Source organism: Engraulis encrasicolus, chromosome 7 (assembly GCF_034702125.1).
Source record: "Engraulis encrasicolus isolate BLACKSEA-1 chromosome 7, IST_EnEncr_1.0, whole genome shotgun sequence".
In the NCBI taxonomy this organism is placed as follows: domain Eukaryota; kingdom Metazoa; phylum Chordata; class Actinopteri; order Clupeiformes; family Engraulidae; genus Engraulis; species Engraulis encrasicolus.
In genome coordinates, this window is record NC_085863.1 from 39521847 (window position 1) to 39544889 (window position 23043).

At 44.0% G+C, this 23043-nt stretch overlaps 2 protein-coding genes across 2 annotated transcripts; both read left to right on the plus strand.

The window, feature by feature from the left end:
* Positions 1-2135: 2135 nt before the first annotated feature.
* On the plus strand, positions 2136-6043 carry pou2af2 (POU class 2 homeobox associating factor 2). The gene is made up of 5 exons (XM_063202528.1): positions 2136-2191; positions 2968-3068; positions 4695-4737; positions 4827-5110; positions 5508-6043. The coding sequence occupies exons 1-5, from the start codon at positions 2182-2184 to the stop codon at positions 5922-5924; spliced, it is 855 nt and encodes a 284-aa protein (XP_063058598.1). The 5' UTR covers positions 2136-2181; the 3' UTR covers positions 5925-6043.
* A 641-nt stretch (positions 6044-6684) lies between these two features.
* Positions 6685-21044, plus strand: stk36 (serine/threonine kinase 36 (fused homolog, Drosophila)). The gene is made up of 19 exons (XM_063203502.1): positions 6685-7258; positions 7341-7481; positions 7671-7748; positions 8208-8338; positions 8833-9082; positions 9701-9794; positions 10380-10546; positions 11216-11322; positions 12023-12164; positions 12764-12886; positions 13334-13507; positions 13901-13992; positions 15504-15567; positions 16079-16189; positions 16448-16522; positions 16635-16749; positions 17018-17153; positions 17348-17549; positions 18752-21044. Exons 1-19 carry the CDS (start codon positions 7175-7177, stop codon positions 20279-20281), a joined length of 3816 nt encoding a protein of 1271 aa, XP_063059572.1. The 5' UTR covers positions 6685-7174; the 3' UTR covers positions 20282-21044.
* Positions 21045-23043: the final 1999 nt, after the last annotated feature.

Sequence of the window (23043 nt, forward strand, 5' to 3'; positions counted from 1 at the left end):
GAAAACCGGCGCGCCCTAACTGCGCCTGCTCAGAGTTGACAGGTGAATGGAGTGTGGATAGACCAATTGCTTGCAAACCAATTGAATTGGCGTGCAAAACTTGAGGTTGTCTGAATAACTTGAAATGTTGTTGGAGCTACAGGTAGGCTATATAATATAGTTATATAGTTTTATTATCTGCAGTAGGCCTAGTTTTGTGAATTATTGTGTTTGTTTGTTTGTTTGTTTGTTGTTCAGTATTTTTAAGGTCTTTTATGGGTCTTGATTGGGTAGTGTGAAATGGCAACAGGAAGCGTGAGGTGGAGAGACAGGGCAGAATTGGGAAATGACCTCGGGTCGGAATCGAACCCGGGTCTCTGGCAGGGGTAGGCCTAATGTCAGTCAACAAGGGGGGGGGGGGTCCCAGATCCGGGGTGGTGCATGTGGTGCAAGTCACAAGTGTCACATCCCCATAATGGCAGTTTGATATTGAACACATAGGCCTAGTCTGTAACATAACTAGGCCTACATTTTTGTGCCGTGAAAAACCATATGAGGTGGGCTGTGATGTATTGTAGAATAGGGTTGAAAAACTATTAGTCCTGTGGTAAATTAAGGTGTCCAGCAGCATACACACATCCAAAATATCACTCAGTCATGCATCATAAATATAGGCCTACAGTATATTCACTCCTTTGCTGTCAAAATTGTAGGACGTCTTTATTAACATAATTAACATGCAAAATAATTGACATGCAAAATAACTTACTTTGAAGTAGTTTGTCTAACTTCGGAAAGTTTGGAAAGTTATTGGATTTAATTAAGTTATCAACCACAGACACACTATGTACCACAGGCAGCAATCACAGCACACAAACAAAGATCTGGTTATTCTTCTCAAGGCCTCCCTCTCTCAAAACCCATCAAAAACTCACAAAAAACAATTGTAGGTGATCATTTACACAGGACGTTTATTCACAGAGCTGTAGCTAAAACAGGGTATTGTGGATGAGTATAATTAAATAAATAAATAAATACATGATGTGCTACATTGAGGTTTAAGCAGGGCCGGCACTGTGCATTGGCAGAGAAGGCGGTTGCCTAGGGCAGTGGTTCTTAAACTGGGGTGCGGGCAACCCCTGTGGGTGTGCCAGAGATTTCAGGGGGTGCGCAGAATTTTTTTGTGTAGAGGTTGTGACCACAATTCTGCTTGCAAACATTATACTTAGGCCAAATTAAAACATGGTTTGGTCCCCATGTAAAGTCATTAAGTATTGATTAATGTCTCAAGCAAGAATCATTGTAATTAATCACTTAAATCATTTTGTTGTGCATATGCGTGTAGAAGTTTGGGTTGGGGGTGCGCGGCTGGGGGTGCTTTAAGAAAAAAAGGTTAAGAACCACTGGTCTAGGGAACCAAATGTCATGAAGGCGCTAATAACACCCAAAGTTGCCCCACAATTAGAATGACAAGTGAAATAAAACACTTAACTTGATATTGACCTTCATTATTGATGGCCGCTCAGTATATGTACTGTAATTACTAGATGAGCTGTCCTCAATCAGATGTAAGACGCTATGTTTACAGATGTCAATTTCTGAATGCACAAAAAGGAAAATGGGGTGCTCACCTAGGGCACCAAATTGACTAGAACCGACCTTGGGCACAAGGGAGTAACAGTAGCCGTTGCTCACGTGGGGGGAAATCCCATAAACAGAGAACAAGTAGTCTTTGTGAAGTCAACACTGATGCTGTGAAGCCCACAGGTTATTGCCACATACTGTATATGACCAACACTTCCATCATCATTCGTAGCATATGATTTATCATCTCCACCCTCTTTGGCATCAGAAAACCCTGTCATAGTTTCCGTCAGCCGACTCTGTCGTTCGTTCGCTCTTCTAATCTAGAATGTTGATGCAAATGACTATGAAACGTCCAGCAGCCAGTCATTTGCATTTAGCCAAATAGTCTCACAAGCAACAAGGTGGGCACCTTTATATGTGGGATGATCCCAGGGAGACATCCTCATGAAGCCGAAGGGAAGGGATTGTTCATATTGTTTTATATAATGACAGACTGATAGAAACTATTACATTGTCTGCTATAATTACATATTCTGTAAGAAAATAATACCTGGAGGGAGTTATTTACATGCTCGCCTTTTCCTAAAACACATCAACCTGAACGACAGCAACAACATGGAAACAGGTAGGCCTATGTTTGGAAGCTACTTTAAGATGACAAGAATTACAATATGTTCAATACAATTGCTTCATTAACTGGCTGGATCATTTATGGATATTAATTTTGAATGGACTTCATAAAAATTTTTCAGATGCACAGGAGTGGTTTAGATTTTACACAGTTCAAATGTTGTTTGCTGAATGGTGTTTCGCATCCTCATTTTGGGTGCTGCAGCACATAAACTTCTTGATTTACAGAGATGTGTTCTGCAATTTGGTTTTCGTCATTCATTTGGAATTGTGGAAGTTGGCAGTTGGCCAATCATAGTTGCCTGTTTGCAGACCATGTTCCAGTGTTTACTTGGTGATGTTCATCATTTACCGGGCCCCTCAGGCCTTGCAATACACTTCATATTACTAATGTTTCACAGAATTAATGATGACAGTTTTATACAGGTGGAAAGAGAAATTGTTCCATTCAGAGCCCATATGTATCAGAATAAACATTAAGTTTGTGAGGTCAGAAATTATGTGCAGCATTTTAATAAAATGTGTATATTGAAGAAAAAAATACATTTTTACTGTTATTAGGACATAATTATATTTATCCGTGATCTGTGTTCAAACTCCTTGAAATGTGGGTCATCATATTCATAATAAGCATTTTAAAGGCTATTTAAGTCTGATCGAACATTGACCACAAAGCTCTCAGTACTGTAGGAATGTGTAACCTTTATGTGAATACATGGTATATTTGCTGTACAATTTACGTGAAATTAATTTCAATGCTTGTGTGTGCAGATTATTCCAAAAGAATCTACCAGGGTGTCCGGGTCAAACACACTGTTAAAGACCTCCTTGCAGAAAAAAGATCGAGACAACCAAATGTTCCACGGTACAATGTGAGTTGTGAATCCGTTTGTATCTGCCCATTCTGTTTTTCCCCTTAATATTTGAGACTTTAGATGTACAATATATGCATAATGCATTTATAACAGTAATAAATCCAGATTCAAATGAGTATATTACACACTCAGATCTCAGTCACCAGTTTGTTCAACATCTTTCAGCAGTTGGCATTGTCACGAGGTGCAAGTCTTGCGAGTGCTTGCAAAAGCGTGATTCCAGGGCCATTATCTAATTTGCTATCAGAATGTTTAAAGGGGAAAAGTCCCCGAAAGGTTGCTCTGCCAAGACTGCCAGTGGGGAAGACTGCCACAAGCAACAAGAAAAGACGGGAGGAACTAGTTTGACTGAGTCACTGACTATTCATGGCTGAGGGCCAGAGCCGTGTACAGGATCGTTGGACATTAAAAGATTGACATCAGACAGACTGATACCTGGCAGCCAAAGCCACTACCTTCCTGGCTATCGTTAGATCAATGAGGCTTTGTTGTAGAGAGGACTAGGTCAGGCTGTGCCAGCTCTATTAGAAAAAACTTCTACTATGAACAGCAGAAAAGGGATAATCCCATTGTTGCTGCTGGTTTTGCAGGATGACTGCTCTGTCAACACTTTGTTTACATTACTTTGTTGTGTCTTTTAGTTCCAAAGTAGCATTGAATGCCGTGCAAGATTATATCGGATTACACCAATAGAGATTTTTAAAAAGCAGGGCTTGGTAAACTTGCATGACCTCATCAGATCAAAAGTTTGTTTTTATTATTTCATTGTCACACTTTATCACCACGAGGTATGTATAGAAATATCTGGAGTCCTGCAACAAAAATCTTTTACAGTCTGGTGCATGTTCAGACAAGTTAACACTAAAGCAGTTAAGCCTTTGCCAACAACCAGAATAGCTTTTCAAACTTCTTTATGAACTGACAAGAGCTCCCACTGACAGAGCTCCCACTTAATCAGCATGGCAGGTGAAGTCACCCATTCACTGACTAGCTCTGTGGAAGAGGAGTAATGCACGCAGATGCAAGGCCTGGACTGGCCCCATTGTGACATGGGCAAATCATATTCAAATATCCGCCCACAACATTTGCCTGGCTTCGAGCAGCATTGCCCCTTGATATATACTTTTTTCCTAATGTGTATAACTCAACTTCATCATGTATTTTACTTTATGGTGTTGATAGTAGAATATTCTGATTCATACAAATCTAACATTTAGTGGTTTACAACAAGCATTATACCCGTGATTGGGTGAGATTTACTGGTGCCAGGAAAGCAGAATGACATAAGTTAAATGTTTTGTTGATCACATTTGACAACACATTGAGTAAGAACTGGGTAATTAATTGTATTAAGTTATTGGTATACTATCATTTGCCACTTTCATACTTCTCTGATAATAACCCTATACATACAAAGAACCATTTAATTACACATTAAAACACTTTGTTTGTATACACTGCACAATGTATTATGTAATTCAGGTTCCAGAAAACACATAATGATGTGTTTTTAATAACTTTACTATAACTACTATAGTGTGTTAGGTTGCCAAGGTTGGGGAAATGAGGAAGTAGCATGTGTGTTTCACTGTCTAATAATTGGTTTTCTTCTTTGCTTTGCAGGCAGGGACAAACTCGTCACCACCAGCATTTGTTCAAATGCCAGGTAAATTCTTAATTCTATTTATACGTCAGCACAGTGCAAATCACTAGTCATTTCTCCGTTCTCACACCTTGCCCCACATGCTATTCCAGGTTACTACAGCATGCAAAGGTCATTCCTTCCAGAATCTGAACTTTGCCACCAAATGAAGCAGTACTCCACGGATACCTATGCCTCCACTCTCGGAAGCAAGCCCTTTTCCTATGATCATGCCTCCAGTTACCCCTTCATCGATGGTTACTACTCGCCTGAGTCTTTTGGGGATTACCGCAGCACTGCAACGTACGGCACAAGTAGAGGGTCCTTCTTTCCATCCTCGTCTTTGCCACCGCTGTTGCCACCCTTGTCTGGAGAAACAGCTTCGCACCTCCTTTTGGTAGGATTTTCAACTAGTACAACTAGTAATTTTTTCACCCACCTCACCCTGACTAGCATGTGTGTTTTGAGATGACCCATGGGTCAATCAGCAGAATAAAAACTATAAAACTCCTGCGCAATGACATTTCACAGGATTTTTTTTCACAAGATGAAGGTCAAAATGTTGTAAATGCAGTTATGGCATCAGTGTGTGGGAATGTTAGCGTTTCTTTTTCTGGTAGGCCTGCTCTCCCATTGTTGCTAAATAGGCCTACTGTTAACGTCTATGTTTCACAAGACATATTTGCATAGGCTATTTGCAGATTGGAGAGATAGGCTAATTTCTAAATCAAGCATGCTGCTACTGTCTCATTAAATTCTCACCCTCTTGTCTTGTCATGTGCCACTCCTCACAGAGAGACACGTGGGACCAGGCAGCTGAAGACCCAGTGAGTCAGACAGGTGCCCTGTGTCCAGAGGGCACCACCCCAGGGACTGTCTCTCCTTCTCTGGCAACTCAGGATTCAGAGAATGGCTCAACGTTCCGCATGCCGACCCCTCGTGCTGGTGGATCTATGGCTTCCAATTCCCAACCATATCCAGTGCAGCAGCTGGAGGAGGTTCACTATCCTGCCACCTCATATACTCCTGTGTCTAACTTCTGTGCCCCATACATGACTGTTCCTGGAGACCTTGCTGTGGCCAAAATGGCAACCTCCTTGTCCTCGGAGGAAACCAGCAGTGAATCAGTGGCCCAAAGTGACACTTCCACCTGGGCAAAGGACGATGGAAATGGCTCCTGGCTGTCTTATGAGGCCCGTAGGGCCTATTGACCATCCCAGTAGGCTAACTGAAAGTCAACACGGATTCCTAAGGAAATTATGTCGTCTGTCCAGGAAGTGTAAAGATTTTCATGAGAACACTATCAAATGAAGGACTTCTTTGTGCTTTATTTCTTTTATGTGTGGTGTTGTGTTCGTCTGCAGATCTTCATGCTAAGGAACTGCAGAAGTGATCAGTAGGATACTCGACATAATACAGCACTATGTTGTTCTGGACATTACTCATAGTCCACTGCCTTTTCCATCTTGTGAACTTTCAGTTACAAACAAAAAACAGCTCCTGTGAAAAGCGCTAAAGCATAACCGTCTAGAAATAAAAAAGCAATGGTAATGGCAATCTCTACACAGTAGCTATGCATGTCTATTGAACTAGCAGAAGACAAAACAAGAGGGAAACGCTGTCAACTAAACAGCTGGCAGATAGACAGAGGAAAGTAACTGCTGGTTGCTAGGACGCACAAGTGTTGTTATGCTCAGGCCCCCAAAACGGTGAACTGTGGATAGTTGTTCAGTGTTTCGCCTGCATAAATAAAACTTCTTTAGAAGCTTTTAAGTGTAATAATTAACTATTCGCTGTCTTTATTTTGGTCTGTTATCAAAATAATGGAGCACTGTTTTAGTCTTCACCCACATTTTGGAATTAGCAGTCACATACAAGCTAACAAAAAGACAGGTTTCGTGGAGGCGTGCTATTCGCAACTAAAGAGTTGCTAGGCGCCTATTGTTTTCATTTTGCAGATCTGTCAGGCATGCTAAACTTTGTTGGGTGAACTTTCTTCAACACGTCTGCTTGTGGGATAAGTTGCTTCTTGATGTAGTACCCTGCGAGACTTTGTCTGTTGTGGTTATTAATACAGCCTGAGCTAGTTTGCATGTGCCAAGAACTAGGATACGTTAACAATAGGAATGCATAATGAGGAAAAAACGAACTGTTCGTCGTCCACTTGGTTTCTAGCATAAACCGCTAGTCATTTAGCAATGGTACATTTGACGCACCGTGTCTCAAACAATAGCGACTGCAAAAACGGTCTTGATATGGGGTGTTTTTCCTTACTACAAACCACCATTCCTATCATTCATGTGTGATTTTGTTTAACGCTGCTAATAATGTTCACGCTGCCTGAAAAGAATGAGCCTCCCAACTTTGCAGCATGACTAGACGTGGTGTATTTGCTAAGTTTACAAACCTGGAAAAGCACATGAAGCACATTAAGTGAAACCAACTACTTAACAACAAAACCATGGAACTTTACCATGTATTGGAGATGATAGGAGAGGGCTCCTTTGGACGAGTCTACAAAGGGCGCCGAAAGTACAGCGGGCAGGTGAGATGTAAAATGCTTTGTGTAAAATGACCATTAAACTTTTTTCCGTCACTGTACATAACACATTATGAACAATGTTCAGGCGGTGGCGCTCAAGTTCATCCCTAAAGTGGGCCGCTCAGAAAAGGAGCTGCGAAGCCTCAAAAGGGAAATTGACATCATGAGAGGACTGAGACACCCCAACATAGTGTTGCTGTTGGACAGCTTCGAGACTGACAGAGAGGTGGGAGGCTGCCCAATCACTCTCCTGACTTTCAACTTGAAAATAGCACATTTTCAATTGTATGCACTAAAAGCGATAAAAAGTTATCAATCAATACACAATACATTAAGATTAATAATAATTTATTACAATGGACATGACATGTGCATTTTAATGATCAAAATCAGTAACTGGTGGTGTCTTTATCAGGTGGTTGTGGTGACAGAGTATGCTGAAGGGGAGCTGTTTCAAATACTGGAGGATGATGGAAACCTTCCTGAGAACCAGGTAGACATTGTAAAACTTGACCTTATCCTTTCAAACCTGAATGTTCAGACACAAAGTATACAGTATGTGTAACTTGCTATCCTACACTCATGTTGACGTTTCTTTTGAAGAAGATGGCAGTTCCTACATACAACGTTCATCTTGAACTGTTAATGACTAAATTTGACTAATATAATTTACTGTAAGACATGGTAGAGCTTGGGTCTGTAATGGCAATTAAATCAGCTTTTACTGGTCCCATATATTGTCTTACTAATAGCAAGTCATTGCTTGGTTGTCCATTTGGCACACATAAGCTAAGCTTCTGGTCCATAGAGCCAAAACTTAAATTCTAACCAGAGATAGCAAGATTCTGACTATATACAGTATATTCTTCTTGCATCCTCTCTGTTCTAACTCTTGACAACTACAGGGACTAATAGTGAGTGCCACCCACGCTGTCCTCTTCTGCTCCTACAGGTGCGTGAAATCGCTTGCCAGCTTGTGTCTGCCCTGTACTACTTGCACTCCCACCGGATCCTTCACCGAGACATGAAACCACAAAATATCCTACTAGGAAAAGGAGGGGTTGTGAAACTGTGCGATTTTGGGTGAGTGGTCTGTCCAATATTCTTGCTAAACACAATTTATCATGTGAATTTGCTTTTTAGGTGAGTTTGTTTGCATTGTGAAGAAAGCAAACCTATGAAGATCTATTGTATCTATCAAGGGTTTCACAACATCTTTAACCGTCTAAAAAATAATCTCTTTTGTGTGAGTTTATGGCATAGGCCCTTCTACATAATGCAAAAGTATGCAAAAAGAGCATAAGTTCAGCAGTGTTTCCCTCATACATTGCGTTTCCCCTCATATATTTATTGTCTTTTGTTGTGGTTACCATCAGATTATTTATTTTATACAAAACGGAAATTGGCATCAAAAGGGGTGTCCACAATAGGATCACTAAAAAGGCGCACTTAGTGTTATTCAAATCCGTGTCGGTCGGGCCCCAAAGTGTCTGATTTCACCAATAAAATGGTTCCACGTTCCACATTCATCTTTTCTCATCATCTTTTCCTTTGTGCTTTTGTGTGTGTTTGTGCAGTTTTGCGCGCACCATGAGCGTGTCGACGCTGGTGCTGACCTCCATCAAGGGCACGCCGCTCTACATGTCCCCCGAGCTGGTGGAGGAGAAGCCCTACGACCACACGGCCGACCTCTGGTCCCTGGGCTGCATCCTCTACGAGCTGCACGCCGGCGTGCCGCCCTTCTACACCAACTCCATCTTCCAGCTGGTGCAGATGATCGTCAAGGACCCCGTCAAGTGGCCCGACAGCATGAGCCCCGGCTGCACGGTCAGTAGCTACTGCTGGAAGGGTGATAAGCAGATCTCTGGCAGATCTGTGCCTGAATTGTAGAGCAACACAGCAGGAACTAGGCCACGTGTAATGTTTATCACTTTGAAACATTAAGTCATTTCAGGCATAGAATTGTTTTCTACTTTATGCTGGTGCTGTGATTTTGCGTGGTCAGCTAGTGTAATACTTTCCCACTGGGTATTTATAATGGTAAACATAGTGGTTCTTTGAGGAAGTATGAAGTTTAATGTACTGCTCAGGAACAAAGTTATGGGTGAGAAATAAATCCTATACGTAGGTACTGTATATGCTACTCCTATAAATACAGTATGCTAACTATGAAGGACTTGGAGAGAAACTGCATAATGAGCAGAGTTGTATAAAGTAGAAGTACTCTGACAGATATAATTACAACACATAGTATGATATTACAAAGTTGAAACCGTGTGATATCATACTGCTAGTGTTGTAATTACATCTGTAAAATTACTTCTACTTCTACTTTATACTCTGCTTCTACTTAATACTCTTACCTCTGATAGTGAGGTGACATCCGCTGACATCAATAGCTAAGATAATTTGTTTGTTGTTTGTCTGATTATGTTCATGATCCAGAACTTCTTGCAAGGCTTATTGACCAAAGACCCGCAAAGGAGGCTGTCCTGGCCTCACCTTCTCCAGCATCCATTTGTTGCCGATGGAGTCTTGGGTACGTTTCACAGCCTTTACTTTCAGCTGTTTGGGCAGCTGTGGCCTAATGGTCATTGGTTCAAATCCCATGTCATCCATGGCTGAAATGCCCCTTGAGCAGAGCACCTAACCTCATATTACTCAGGGACTATAACCCATACCCTGTGCTCAAGCAACTGTAACTCGCTTTGGATAAAAATGTCAGCTAAGTGCAATGTAATGTAATGTAATGTAATGTAATGTAGTGTCACTGAACTGCCCTTAAAATTCACATTTCCTTCCTAACAATTCTGATTACCTGGATGAATGAGATTGAATCTTCACTGATACATATCAGGGTTTCCCCCAGCACTTTATAGTTTGGGCCTTAAGGCGGCCAACTGTCCAACAAGCACCAATCACCTTGACTAGGACCCTTGAAGAGATGGAGATTTCATATCACATGTTAAGATGAAACAAAATAGCCTTTCTAATGATGGTAGTCACATGTCTCTGATATGGCTAACCGCCCCCACCCACCTTGACTAATACATGTTCTTCTGGAATCACTGCATGTTCCCTAACGTTGTATATCTTCTGCTGAATGTGGTTGTGTTGTTGGTAGTGCTGAAAGACGAGGGCTCCTCTAGTCCGCTGACAGTAACCCCCAGCCCAGACGTGCAGGCCCAGAGGCAGCAGCAGGCCGCCGAGAAGACAGCGCCCTCCACTGGAGAGAGCAAGCTGCTGCGCAAGGCCAGGGAGCAGAGGGACAAGGAGAGGAGAGGAAAACAGGTGAGAATGAGTGTTCAACTGCAGACCAACAAGTTAAGAGAGGTGATCAGAGGAGAACCTCTGTAGTGTCCCATGTAGCACAGAGGGACAAGGAGAGGAGAGGTGACAGAGCAGAGCAAAGCAACAAGGAAAGAGGGACAAGCAGGTGACAACTAGTGTGCAGGGAGCATAGGGACAAGGAGAGGAGGGGAGAACAGGTCACCACTGAATGCAGAGGGGATTTTGATTGATTACGTCTTAGGGAATGATAAGACTTAATACTTAAGTGGAATGGAAGAAGTATCAAAAGCCGTTTCTATTAAATTATCAGTGCATAGATGGTGAATAGAGAATATCAGAGAAATTACTTATTTTGTCCCAGCTTTTGATGATCGTTCTTTCCTGTGCTATTTGTCCAATAATGGGAGGGGGAAATCATCAAGCTTTTGACTAAAACTGAAAACAGAAGATGATTACTAAAAATCTTGTAAACTGACCAGTAGAGAGAAGGAATACAGTAGTGGTGCCTGTGATCGTTGTGATGTCAAAAAATGATGTTATTTCCCTCCAAGTATTTTTTTATTGTTATATAAGTAATATTTCCACATGGGCTGGCTGGATTATTGTTCTTTCCATTTTGCTGACAAGGATCAGATGGGCACGTCTACTAAAATGGTTCCACCCAATCAGACGCGCTCGAAAACGGCACCAGCTGGAAAAACCCCATCCTCTGACAGCAGCTCCTCAGCGGCCTGCTCCCAGCAGCCACAGCAGCCTAATTGCACACGGGTCATGAGGTAAGCCTCTGGCCCCATTAGGTAACCCACAGCAAGGGGCTGGGTCAACCAACCGTTTACCTCTGGGTCAATGATTTAATGTTAAAATCAATTGTGTGTGTGTGTGTGTGTGTGTGTGTGTGTGTGTGTGTGTGTGTGTGTGTGTGTGTGTGTGTGTGTGTGTGTGTGTGTGTGTGTGTGTGTGTTTCTCAATTTGGATCGCACATAATAGCATTTTCATAGTTCACTGACAAGGGTTGCAAATATAATTACAAGTATACTGAACTATTGAAGGTGTGAGATCTTTGTTTAATTGTAGTTGAAAGCACCAGGAGAATATGCTGTGAAATATATGGGAGTTTAAAGCAACATTCAGCAGTTTTTTTTTTTTACATTTAAAATAATATGTCTAAATGCTCTTAAAGTTCATTGACTCCTGACGGGTTAAATGGCCCATCTAAATTGTCTTTTCAGTCCTTTATTGGTTTTAACTGCATTGCTGTATGTATGTTTTTTTGATCACTGATTTCCGATCTGTGGATCTGCAGGGTGGCAGAAAAGCAAAGGGCCTTTAGTTTTGCTTCAACAAAAACACACACAATTGAACACAAAACACAAATAAGCACGTTTTACCTTTACTGTTACATTAGCCAAAATATTTTTACTGATATAGGTCCACTGGGTTGAAAGTGACTGCGAGGTGTGTTGATGGGCTCTACAGGGTGCAGTCTGCCCCCAACAAAGGGCAGATCAGCCAGGACTACGAGCGGGAGTTCCCCTCGGTGGAGGTGGGGCCCAGGCAGCTGCTGAAGCTCTCCGCATCCAAGCAGAGCAACCTGGGCTCCGTCAGGATGGACAGTGAGGTAAAGACCACCATCAGTTAAGATAAAGAGCACTTTTACACACCTCTGTATTTCGACAGGTGCATTGTATACCATTGCAGTGGAGTTATCATTAAAATGTCAGACAGAATCTCACACTGTCCATTCCACAAGCAAACTGCAGGCCCTGTCGTAGATCTCCAAAATCTGGGTTGAATAAAATATTGTATGAAGTTCTGAGTGTGCGACGACAACTGTTTTCACAAGTGAAAATAACATATTTGGCTGCTGTGTGCACCTCGCGCAGTCTGCGTTTGCTACAGCTGAAGAAAATTAAATTTGAAAGGCACCATAACGTTCCAGTAGTGGAAGCGCATAGCGCGAGGGAGCATTCAAGGATAACCAGTGAGTCTATTATGGAGAAAATATGCATGTTGAAATAAGTATAAACATGGAAGTTCTGCTTGACTGACATGACTATTGACAAGACGCAAATTCAAAAATGTGATGTGATGCATGCACGAGTGCAAGAACAACATGGCCATCAAGAAAACTCCAAAACGTCTCGACTGCTCTATCAGTCACAGGCGTGTTGTCGTCCACCATTGCTATGCACTGACTGTGTGCCCTCTTCCCCACAGGACATTGACAGTGATGAGGAGTGGCAGAAGTTTGCCCAAGTGAGTGATTGGACGAGTCAGGCGTTGCTGGACACAAATATCCTGGCCCGCCTCAAGGCAAAACTGCTTGCATCCAAAGAAAAGGTAAAATAATTGCCCAGTTTAGTAAACTATACTGTCATCAGTTTCTCTGAAAAGTTAACTCTGTGCTTGACCTCTATCATGCCATTGGCTGTTGTTACGGTTAAATGGCAGAAGGGTGGCTCTTTTCAGATATTATCGGCCTATTGAATAGGATCAGTTGAGTCATTTTATTCATGAAAGACATTAACTATCAAAGACACAAAAAAACGGCATGGAGTATTCCTGGATTTCTCTCTGTTGTTCCGCTTATCTATGGTTTATTTATGTCCTCTTTTGTAAATAGCTCTGGATAAAAGTGAATAAAAGTAAAAGTGAAATGTGAATTAGTAATGTAATGTAAGCGTAATGTAAATGCATTTATTCCGCAGAGAGAAGCACAAACAGAAGCAGCTGAAGCAGACTATTAAATAATATATTGCCTATAATATACTGCCTCTGTTTCATCAGCTACTGGAGGGCATGCTGGAAGGGGCCAGTCAGATTCGGGAACCCCTCCAGGTCCTGAGAAACGTCCTGACCTGTGACCCAGAGGACGCTCCTCGAGTTTGCCAGGAAGTCGATCTGCCACATTTCCTCTTTGATCTTATTGAAGATGTTCTCAGCAGCACTGTAGTTCTGCAGGTAAAAACTACAGTGAAAACCTGGTGAATTTATGAAAGCCAGCCTAACACCACTAAATCTGTACAGAGGCAGCTCTTATCCTGACAAATCTGATGCTTTCATAATCTTAAAAAGGTGCTGAACCAAAGCACAAAAGACATCCAAAAACACCAAGAAGGCACTTACATGCTGAATCGAACCTCTCCAGTGTGTTTCTGGACATTAACCACCAAACCCTCTCTCTCTCTCTCTCTCTCTCTCTCTCTCTCTCTCTCTCTCTCTGTGCAACCCAGTTATCTCCTTGCTGTGTTATCTGAGCTTGAATGTCCTCCTCCACTGTAAGACGGTTAGAGGTTTGGCAGGGTAGTGGGCGATAAAGCGTATGTCCTGTCTGTGCTGGTCTTATCTCCACAGCAGCCCTGGAGCGGGGCAGTACTGGGTGACCTGATGTCAGTGCTGCTGGTGTTCTGGGAGACACTACCAGACTGGGACATCGCAGGCAGGAGGTAACTGTAGAAAGCATCTGTAGAAAGCATCACTTTGTCAACACTCAAAGTCGATTTTGGTCCTCCTGTCTCAACCTTTCCTGTGGCCCTCAGCCTTTTGACGTCAGACCCAATGTCATTGATGATTTAAGTTGTTGTTCAATATCTAACAAAATCACAATTAAAATGTCCCATTCTTTCATTTTTAATTGAGATGTTGAATTGGAGAAAGTCCCCAAAAAGTCAGTCTGGTTTGCTTGACAGTGGGGCGTCACTGAGGACAGAGGCCACAGGAAAGAACAGGAGCACGAAGGTTGACTTGCACACAAACTGTTCCTGACCATTTCAGGCTCAGACTATTAGATGATACAGAGGTAGAGCGATTAAACGCAATGTTATTTATATATACGTGTGTGTATATATATATATATATATACAGTATATGTCTATTTCTACACATATATGTCTACACATATACAGTATATGTCTATTTTATCTAATCTATTTGAATATTTTATTTAATCATTTAAACTGCCCTTTCAGACGATATTTAGATGATTACTTTGAAGTTGTTTCCATGTAGCACTTCAATGCTTTTTTTAATAATACAAACATGCATGAAAAATATGTCATTCAAAATGTATTTTGTATATATTTCTATTGTTATTATTATTGCGGTTGTTATTATCATCAATCATACATCGCTGTTGCCTTCATCTCCCCAGTTACCGTCTCATCTTGTCCTATTCACGTGTATTATTTTTGGCAGTTTTCTAAGAACATTTTTTTTTGAAGTCATTTGAAAGACAGCCATTGCGTTGTGCAATAAAAACATCAAGTGAGCCGTTTATTAAGACTGAAGCGCGTCCACAGGCTTGTGTTTACTGCAGCCCCAGCACCGCTAGTGATTATTAAGACATCAGACTGGAGGCTCGCCGAAGATCCAGACTAAATAATTATTAAGGCCAGATTATGGCCCCTGGCACTTCAATTATATTATTGCATTTTGGCCGTCACCGAGGTGTTGGCGGTGTATGTGTTAGAAGAATATCGAGACCAGCAGGTGTTTACTGTCGTAAACGAGCCCTAAAGTCCTGGCACCGCTTTAGACGCCACCTTGGCATGGCATCCTGTTCTGCCAGTTCTGCCACAGTAAGAGCGTAATTACTGTACAGTAGCATACCATAAATCATTCCACCATCCGTTTTTTTGCGCCAAGATTGATATCAGTGTCTGTATGAATTTGTCTTTGATGAGTACAGTTAGTATTTTTTTGAATAATCAAATGTATACAAAAATACGCTGTTTTGGACTGGTGTTTTTATATTGTGTTGTTTCTGTCCTCGTTTGAAAACAGTAGGCGCATAAAATATGCTATATACAGTAAATAGCACTCGATTCGAATCGCACACGGACGAGTTGTTTACAGATGTTACGCTAAATTATTTACAGACATTACTACATTCTTGTTACATCATGCGTAACGTCCATTGATGAAACTGATCAGTCGATGTTGTTTTTCCTCCCTGCAGGCCAGAGGAGCTCTCCAAGCTGTTTGTGGCTGTGCTGTTTCGTCCTGGTCCACACCCTCTGGTGGTACGTACTGTACTGTACCGAACGTTAGGACGTTGGGAAGTTAGCACCCCTCTGACAGCCTCTCACATCTCACAGCAGATGTTTCCATCAATATTCATGAGACAGCCAGAAGAGCAGCCTGCTAGCAGCCAGGACCTGCACCCCTCTAGCATGCTAAAAGCCAGACACACACCCGCGTGTGTGGGTTTTTTTTTTGTGTGTGTGTGTGTGTGTGTGTGTGTGTGTGTGTGTGTGTGTGTGTGTGTGTGTGTGTGTGTGTGTGTGTGTGTGTGTGTGTGTGTGTGTGTGTGTGTGTGTGTGTGTGTGTGTGTGTTTCTTTTAGCTTCATATCTGACCGTGTGTGTCAGTGTCTTGTAGCTTCAATCTGACCCTGTGCATATGTGTGTGTATATGTCACAACCTCTTTAAGTTCTGACTGTGTGTGTGTGTGTGTGTGTGTGTGTGTGTGTGTGTGTGTGTGTGTGTGTGTGTGTGTGTGTGCGTGTGTGCGTGTGTGTGTGTGTGTTCACAGCCTCTCGCTGCCTCTGTTCTGACCTTCTTCACACTCCATGGTGTGCATGTGGATGTTGGGACAGAGACATTGACAGCCATGTTGACACAGTCATTCACAGAGCGCAGGGAGGTATGTTTGTACACATGGGCTTACAAGCTCTGTAGAAAATACAAGAATAAAATCTCTCTACACTTGTTGAATTTTGAAAAATTATCCCTTTAAAATCAACAAATCTACAATCTACAAATCATATTGTTCAAAGTACATAATGTATATATTTCCTAAAGGCCTATTACGTATAGATTATGGATAGACTATATAAGATTATAGATAGACTATTTATAGTATATTTTAAAATAATAGCTTAATCTTGTTTTCTGTCTTCAGTTTTATTACCCCTTGCCACACAGCTGGGGCTTATGTGATGGACTGCTCTCATTGTTACTCTACTCTGTCTCCGAGGTGAGTTGACATGCACATTTGTATATTTTGTCCACTCCAGTATATATGATTTCATAAGATTATATTATTTCTATGAGACGGTTTCAAATCTCATCAATTTTCACCGCTTCAGACTGAGGCAGACTCTTTGTCGTGGCTGTTGGACTCTGGTGTTTGGCGCCATCTATGGGTGAAAATTGGAAGCTCGCTGGAAAAAACAACCAAGACAGACCTGGTGTCCCCCAATGGTAGGAATGACTGATGATTTATTTTCTGATGTCTCTGTTAAGGAAATTACTTCTTCATATGATGTACACAGTAAAAAATGCAGTGTTAACTCGAAACTTGGAGAATACTCTGGAACCAAATGCAAGCCAGAGTGAAAAATGTTGAATTGAAATGTTAAAAATGTTGAATTGACACTGCTAAATGTACAGTGTATTGCTCCTCTGCTCCATAGAGTGATCTCTCCTGCTTCTCTTCGCTACCCTTCCCTCTCCTGTCTCTGCTTTCCAGGGCTGCATACACTGCTGTCTCTGGCGGCGTTTGCCTTCACCAAGGAGCCGTACAGCTGTGTCCCCCTGCTCTCCGACAGCTCGGCCTACTGTGCCTCCACCCTCAGCCATCTGCTGAGCTCTCCTCCTCCTCCCTGGTCCGTAGACATCTGTCCTCTTAAACAAACAACACCAGCCACATACACACATACACACACACACACACAGTAAAGTAGTCGTAGACTCACCATTACTGTTAGCATAACAGCAACCACCGGCCAGCTCCATCAGTTGCGTACAGATGCGTTGGCGTGAGATGACACGGTTCTTATGCCTCTTCTTTCATGGACAGTAGCGATGGTAGAAGGCGGATTGGCAGTGGCGGTGGCGGCGGCGCTGGCGGGCCTTCGGGGGGCGAGCCGGATGCCAACAGCCTGGCGGCGGGCAGCTGCCACCTGCTCTGCTTCCCCTTTGCCCTGGAGGTGTCTCCGGAGAAGACGGCCGCGATTCTGCAGTGCTATCACAGCGCCGGCGTCGTCCAGGGTCTGGTGCAGGTACAGTATACAGTAGCACAGGGGGTTTTAGCTCATGTCGTTTTCCTCCTCCCTCACCCCCACCCCTCCCCTCCTTCGTGACTTCTCTTGTCTTTTGAAGCTGTAACATCTTGTGTTCTATACGTTGCATCAGCCCCTAATCACCCTGGCTGAGGGAGAACAGTGTGGGTTATTTTTAAACGTTGCCATGCAGCCCTGACTGGTGAACCGAGCCAACCCCCCACCCCCTTGTACCTCGTGTCATGTTATACATTGTACATGTACATGTACAGGGTCTGGATTCGGGTCCGTTCACACGGCTTATAAAAAAGTTCACATCTTCCAAGTTCGCATTTTACCTCAGCAAGTGGTGGACGGTACTGTTTGGGCTGTGTGCTGTTGTAACAGGAAGGCTAATTGGGTGTCAGAACATGACGTTAGCGAAAGGGTAAAGACAGATCTAATGGTTTTAAACTTTAAAAGAGAATACACTCTACTGAGAGCCGTTGCTCTATTGAGAACTGTTTCTCGATATGGCAAAGCCAGGCACTGTAACAAAATTGTGTTAGCACGAGGCACTATTGTATTCTAGTCAACGGTTTTGAAGCATCCGTGATTGATCTCCGAGGACCCCTCCGTCCTAAATGTCCGGATTCATATCTTAGCAATGCTGATAACAAGCGCTGATAAGATGACTGTTGCGTTTGACTGTCAATCAAAAGAATTCTAAAATAATTCTTACTGTCAATCATATCAACTAACAATGCTCATTGGTCATTTAAACAATCTTAATAGCTCTCTAAAATAAAGGGTCAGCCTGAAAAAAATATTTGCCTTGTTTGAAACAGACGGGAAACTACCTTTTGCACAAAGTAGACACAGAGTAGACTCTCTCAGAGTAGACACTATTTTTACTCTAGAATTGTCATGGAGATGCACTGTTTCACGGCATCCCCTCTATTCAGTGTCAATGGTACGAGGAGATAGTTTAAACTTAGATTTTTTCGCACACCTCAGCTGGCAGGTGCGTCGGAGATGGCAGAGATGGCAGAGATTTTAAGAAAAACAGCGAAATGGTCAGTGTGCGGGAGTTTCTTCACGAGGAGATAGTTTACCAGTCTTGCCATCTTTACCATGCTTTTAATGCATGTTATTGTAAGTTGAAAATTGTCCTCAATTAGTCACTACCTGGTTTGTGTCTCCCTGTTTTTCCCCTGTGTCAGGTCATCCAGTCCCTGCCCCCCTCCCTCCTGGAGCTGCCCCTGGCTCTGCTCTGCCGCTTGCTGCTGTGTGACCCCCAGCGCTCCGTGCCCAGCTTTACCACCGCTGCCTGGGAACGAGGCCTCTTCGCCCTGCCCGGACACGCAGGGCAGGAGGGGGTTAGCACGGAGCCGAACCACCACCACCATCATCACCACCGGCCTGGGGTGGGTGTGGAGCGATCAGCCCGTAACACACTTCCCCCAGACAGGAGAGAGGACCAGCCAAAGGATAACAAGGCCCGGGGCGACGTAAGTAATTGCCAGCCACAGCACAGGCCTCTGCAGGCCGTGGGGAGGGGGAGGATGGATAACAGCAGCACATGGGAGGGGAACAGTTCGCTAGTGGGCAGCCGGGAGCTGCTGAAAGACAGCCTGGACCAGCACAGCTTCCACATCGAGGACATCATGGACAGCTTAGAGTGCACAGACCTACAGCAGCAGCTCGGCGCAACCGAGCGCAGAGGGGTCTCGCAGCTCAAGAAGCCCCACCAGGGGCCCCACCAACCTGCAGCCCAGTCAGGGGGGTCCGCGTTAGCTGCGAGCCAGCCTACGGAGTCTGCATCCCGGGCACGAACCGCCAGCGCGCTCCTCTCCCTGCTCCTGGAGGACGGCTGTCTGTCGGGCTGCGCGGCCGAGTTCCTCTCGCTGCTGTCACAGGTGGCCCGGGGCTCGGTGCGGCCCTCGCTGCTGCTGGTTCCCCTGGAGCCCCGGCTGCTGAGGGCGGCTCTGCAGCACCCGGAGGACAGCGTCAGGGCCGCCGCGTGCAGCCTACTGGGCAACCTGGACCCCCTGGTGGCGTCGGCGACGGGGACGGAGAAGACGACGCCTAAAGGGGACGGCAATGGCCACTGTGGACCGAGTTGGAGGGTGCCGCCGGCGCTTTTGCAGGACCTGATCGGGTGTCTGCGGGACCCGTCTCCGTCGGTGAGGAAGAGGGCCTGCAGAGCCGTGGGGACTTGGCTGGGGCTGATCGCGCTGGCTGCGCCGGGGGAGGGGAAGACCCCGGGGAGGAGCGAAGAGCCAAAACCTCCAAACAGAGGCAACGCAACAGCAGGACACAGTGCAGCAAGAGGTGGCAAGAGGCGTGGCAGCGTGGGCACAGGTACGGGCACATGTGCCGGGGACCCAGCGGCTGTCCCAAGAGCTGATGGTGGCAGTGAGGGGTGGACAGAGGTGGCACTGGGCGCGGCCGTGCCTCTGCTGGCTCTGCTCAGAGACCCCGACGCCCTCACCCGCCAGCACAGCTGTGCAGCGCTGGCCAACGCCGCCGGGCTCCGCGGGGGTAAGGCGGCACTGCTGGAGGCCGACGCTCAACGCCTGCTACAGCACGCGGCCCGTACGGACTCCCAGCACGCAGTGCAGCGGGCGGCAGCGGGCGCCCTGTGTGTGTTCGACCAGGAGGATGTTCAACAGCAGCTGCAATCGCAGCAGCAGCGGAAAGTTGAGGTGAAGAAGGTGAGAGGCCGTGGAGCACAAAAGGTTAACACGTGACACTGCAAGTGAAATAGCAAAGATGGCACATTTTTTTCACATTTTTTCCCATAGGCTGTATTCTTTTATGTGCGGACGGCAAGGGATATAGTGTAGCTAGTACACGAATATAGCCTAAGCAAAGTGCTGCCTTTTTGCTGTATTACTGATGTGAACTATTTGATGGTCCCACACTCTCAATATATGAGGGGGAAAAGACAGACTGAAAAACTGAGACTGACTGAAGCCCGTTTCCAAAACCTGTGGTTCTACACACTTAATATACTAAACGTCAACGGTCGTACAGACATGTAACTTGGAGCAGCCACACAGAGCTCAAATTCAATAACACTAAACTGCTGAGGGGTACAACAGAGTTCCCCCACGGTACGGGGAAAAATAGTATTGGACATTGATTGTATGGTGCATAAAATACTCTGATAGAAAACACAACCTCTCTTCAAAGCACTTATCTGCCAAAGTCAATAATTGTAAGTAGGTTTTTTTGCCAGTGTAAAAATGTTGGATGGAGTGCTTGCTCTCCATTATAAAGGGAGAGTTGTGTTGACAAGTGACTGAAAAGGTGTGGGTGTGCGCGCGTGTGTGTGTGTGTGTGTGTGTGTGTGTGTGTGTGTGTGTGTGTGTGTGTGTGTGTGTGTGTGTGTGTGTGAGTGTGTGTGTGTGAGATTGTTTTTTTGATAAGGGATGACTTGTGAAACAAAATAAACTTATCACCACTGTGATGAAATCTAAAAAATGATTACCTGAATATTTCTTTTTAGTTCATTTACACAAAAAAGGTTAATAATAGAAACAAAGGTGAAATGTGTCAATAACACTGCATACTTCCAACAGGAAAATAATAAATCCGCATTGGTGTCTGCAGAGTTGTGTAACTTGAAGGAGACAGTGTTAAGCCCCACTTCATTTCATATTGTACATGAGGTGTCGTGTCGGGGTTACCCGGGGCTGCTCTGCTAGACATCAGTATCATCACCGACATCAGCATCAATCCCAATATCTGTCTGTCACTGCTAGACATATTCCACTTGCACTAGCACTAGCCCGGCACATCCTGCAGAGTGTGCAGAAAAGGAGAGTACAGAGCCAAGCCCCAGCATACATTGATTACAGTAACGCAGGGCCGGCACTTGGCATAGGCTGACAAGGCCGTCGTGTAGGGGGCACCAAATGTCTAGATGCCCAAAAAAGGAAAGAGGGGTGCTTGCCTAGGGCACCAAATTGACTAACACCGGCCCTGCTGTAACGGCAGTGCGGTGCCGGAGCCGGAGCTGCCTTTTTCTGCTTGTGTCAGGATGGAAAGTCATTAAATTCAGGACAACTCAGCCGCGTCTGTTGGTTCTCCTCGAACGCTCGTTAATCATTAGACTATAGTTGCATTCGCACAGGAAATTTGGGAAATAGAATTAATCCATGTCACCCCAAAGAAAAGAGTGGTTATAAGTTAAGTTAAAGCCATGCATTGCCTGCAAGTGTGTGTGTGCGTGTGCGTGTGTACTTTGTTTGAGTAACTCCGTCTAAGGCACCCTCTTACAAAATCAACCATATGAACAACAAAACACTGCAAAGTAAATTAATTCAGCGAGAAACAATAAGGTCAAAACCAAAATGTTTCTTTAAAGGATAAGGACAAAGTGAGGGGAAAGCATTTGTCTTACTGTGAGCGGGATTGTGTTGGTTATCATTTTCTTCAGTCTCCAGTGTATATGATTTTTATGCAAACATGAAGGCATATGTAAACATGGTGGAGTGAGTGGGAGACAAAAGACAACAAAGCGGTGATGGTACTGAAGAGCTGTGTTTGTATTAGTGTGTTCTGGTACTGCAGAGCCATATTTGCATAATGTGTTGTGCTGCAGCATGGATGGGTGTGGGCCAAAATTGCCTGATTAAGTGCTGATGTGATCCTAACATGGTACTCAGTCGGAGAGAAGCATATTTAGAGTGGATATTAGGACGCAGTGTAATGGGGCTTACCAACTGGGCAAGCCCATAACAGAGGGCTGAAGCGCCAGCTGTCGAGACATTAGTAGGGGAAACTTTTCATCACCCACGAAAATCATTGGTGAAGAATACCAGTACACTAGAGATAAATTGGGTTAAGTCCTTCCCATCTAATGGAGCGCATCATGTTAGTCTAATATACCTGAGATGATTGGTTAATGACGGAGTCGTTGGACTGTGGCGATTTTGGGGTGGGGTTGCGGAATGGTCTGCGCAAGGGTCAGGGTAATGCAATAAAGGAATCGCTGAATGCAAACTGAATCCATAAACTTTTGCATTTGACAGGTTATATGATATAATAATTAAAAAAAAACACTCGACACGTTCCTCCTGTGGACTGAAGTTTTTCATTATCTTTTTTTTTTTTTTTTAAGCCTTTGATAGTTATTTATTTACTTGACTCTCTCACACCCTCGGTTATCATCATTTACCAGACCTGATTAGGGGGAATTCCTGCAATGGGATCACTGGCACCAAATATATTATGATTAGGCCTATTACGAATAATTTTGAAGACTTAGATAATGCGGCCTTTGCGCAGTGCAGTGGTGCATTTCTGTAATTTCAATAGTGATTCATTTTGGTCGGATTTGTGTGTTGCTGGGGAGAAAGTTGTTGCGTTGTGCAACATCAGTAGGCCTATTGTCGAGCTCGTAAACAAATGGTAGCTACTACACTTATCATTTTCTATGCTATGGTAGGTATTTGACGTTTCAAGATTGTCATGCTGCTTAGATTGTTACTGGTGGGAGTTGAAA

Coding starts and splice junctions, on each gene's coding strand:
- pou2af2 (XM_063202528.1), top strand. Junction 3,069..4,694: donor CAAATGTTCCACGGTACAAT/GTGAGTTGTGAA, acceptor TTTGCTTTGCAG/GCAGGGACAAACTCGTCACC. Junction 4,738..4,826: donor AGCATTTGTTCAAATGCCAG/GTAAATTCTTAA, acceptor ATGCTATTCCAG/GTTACTACAGCATGCAAAGG.
- stk36 (XM_063203502.1), top strand. CDS start 7,175: ATGGAACTTTACCATGTATTGGAGATGATAGGAGAGGGCTCCTTTGGA. Junction 7,482..7,670: donor GCTTCGAGACTGACAGAGAG/GTGGGAGGCTGC, acceptor TGTCTTTATCAG/GTGGTTGTGGTGACAGAGTA. Junction 16,750..17,017: donor AGACCTGGTGTCCCCCAATG/GTAGGAATGACT, acceptor TCTGCTTTCCAG/GGCTGCATACACTGCTGTCT.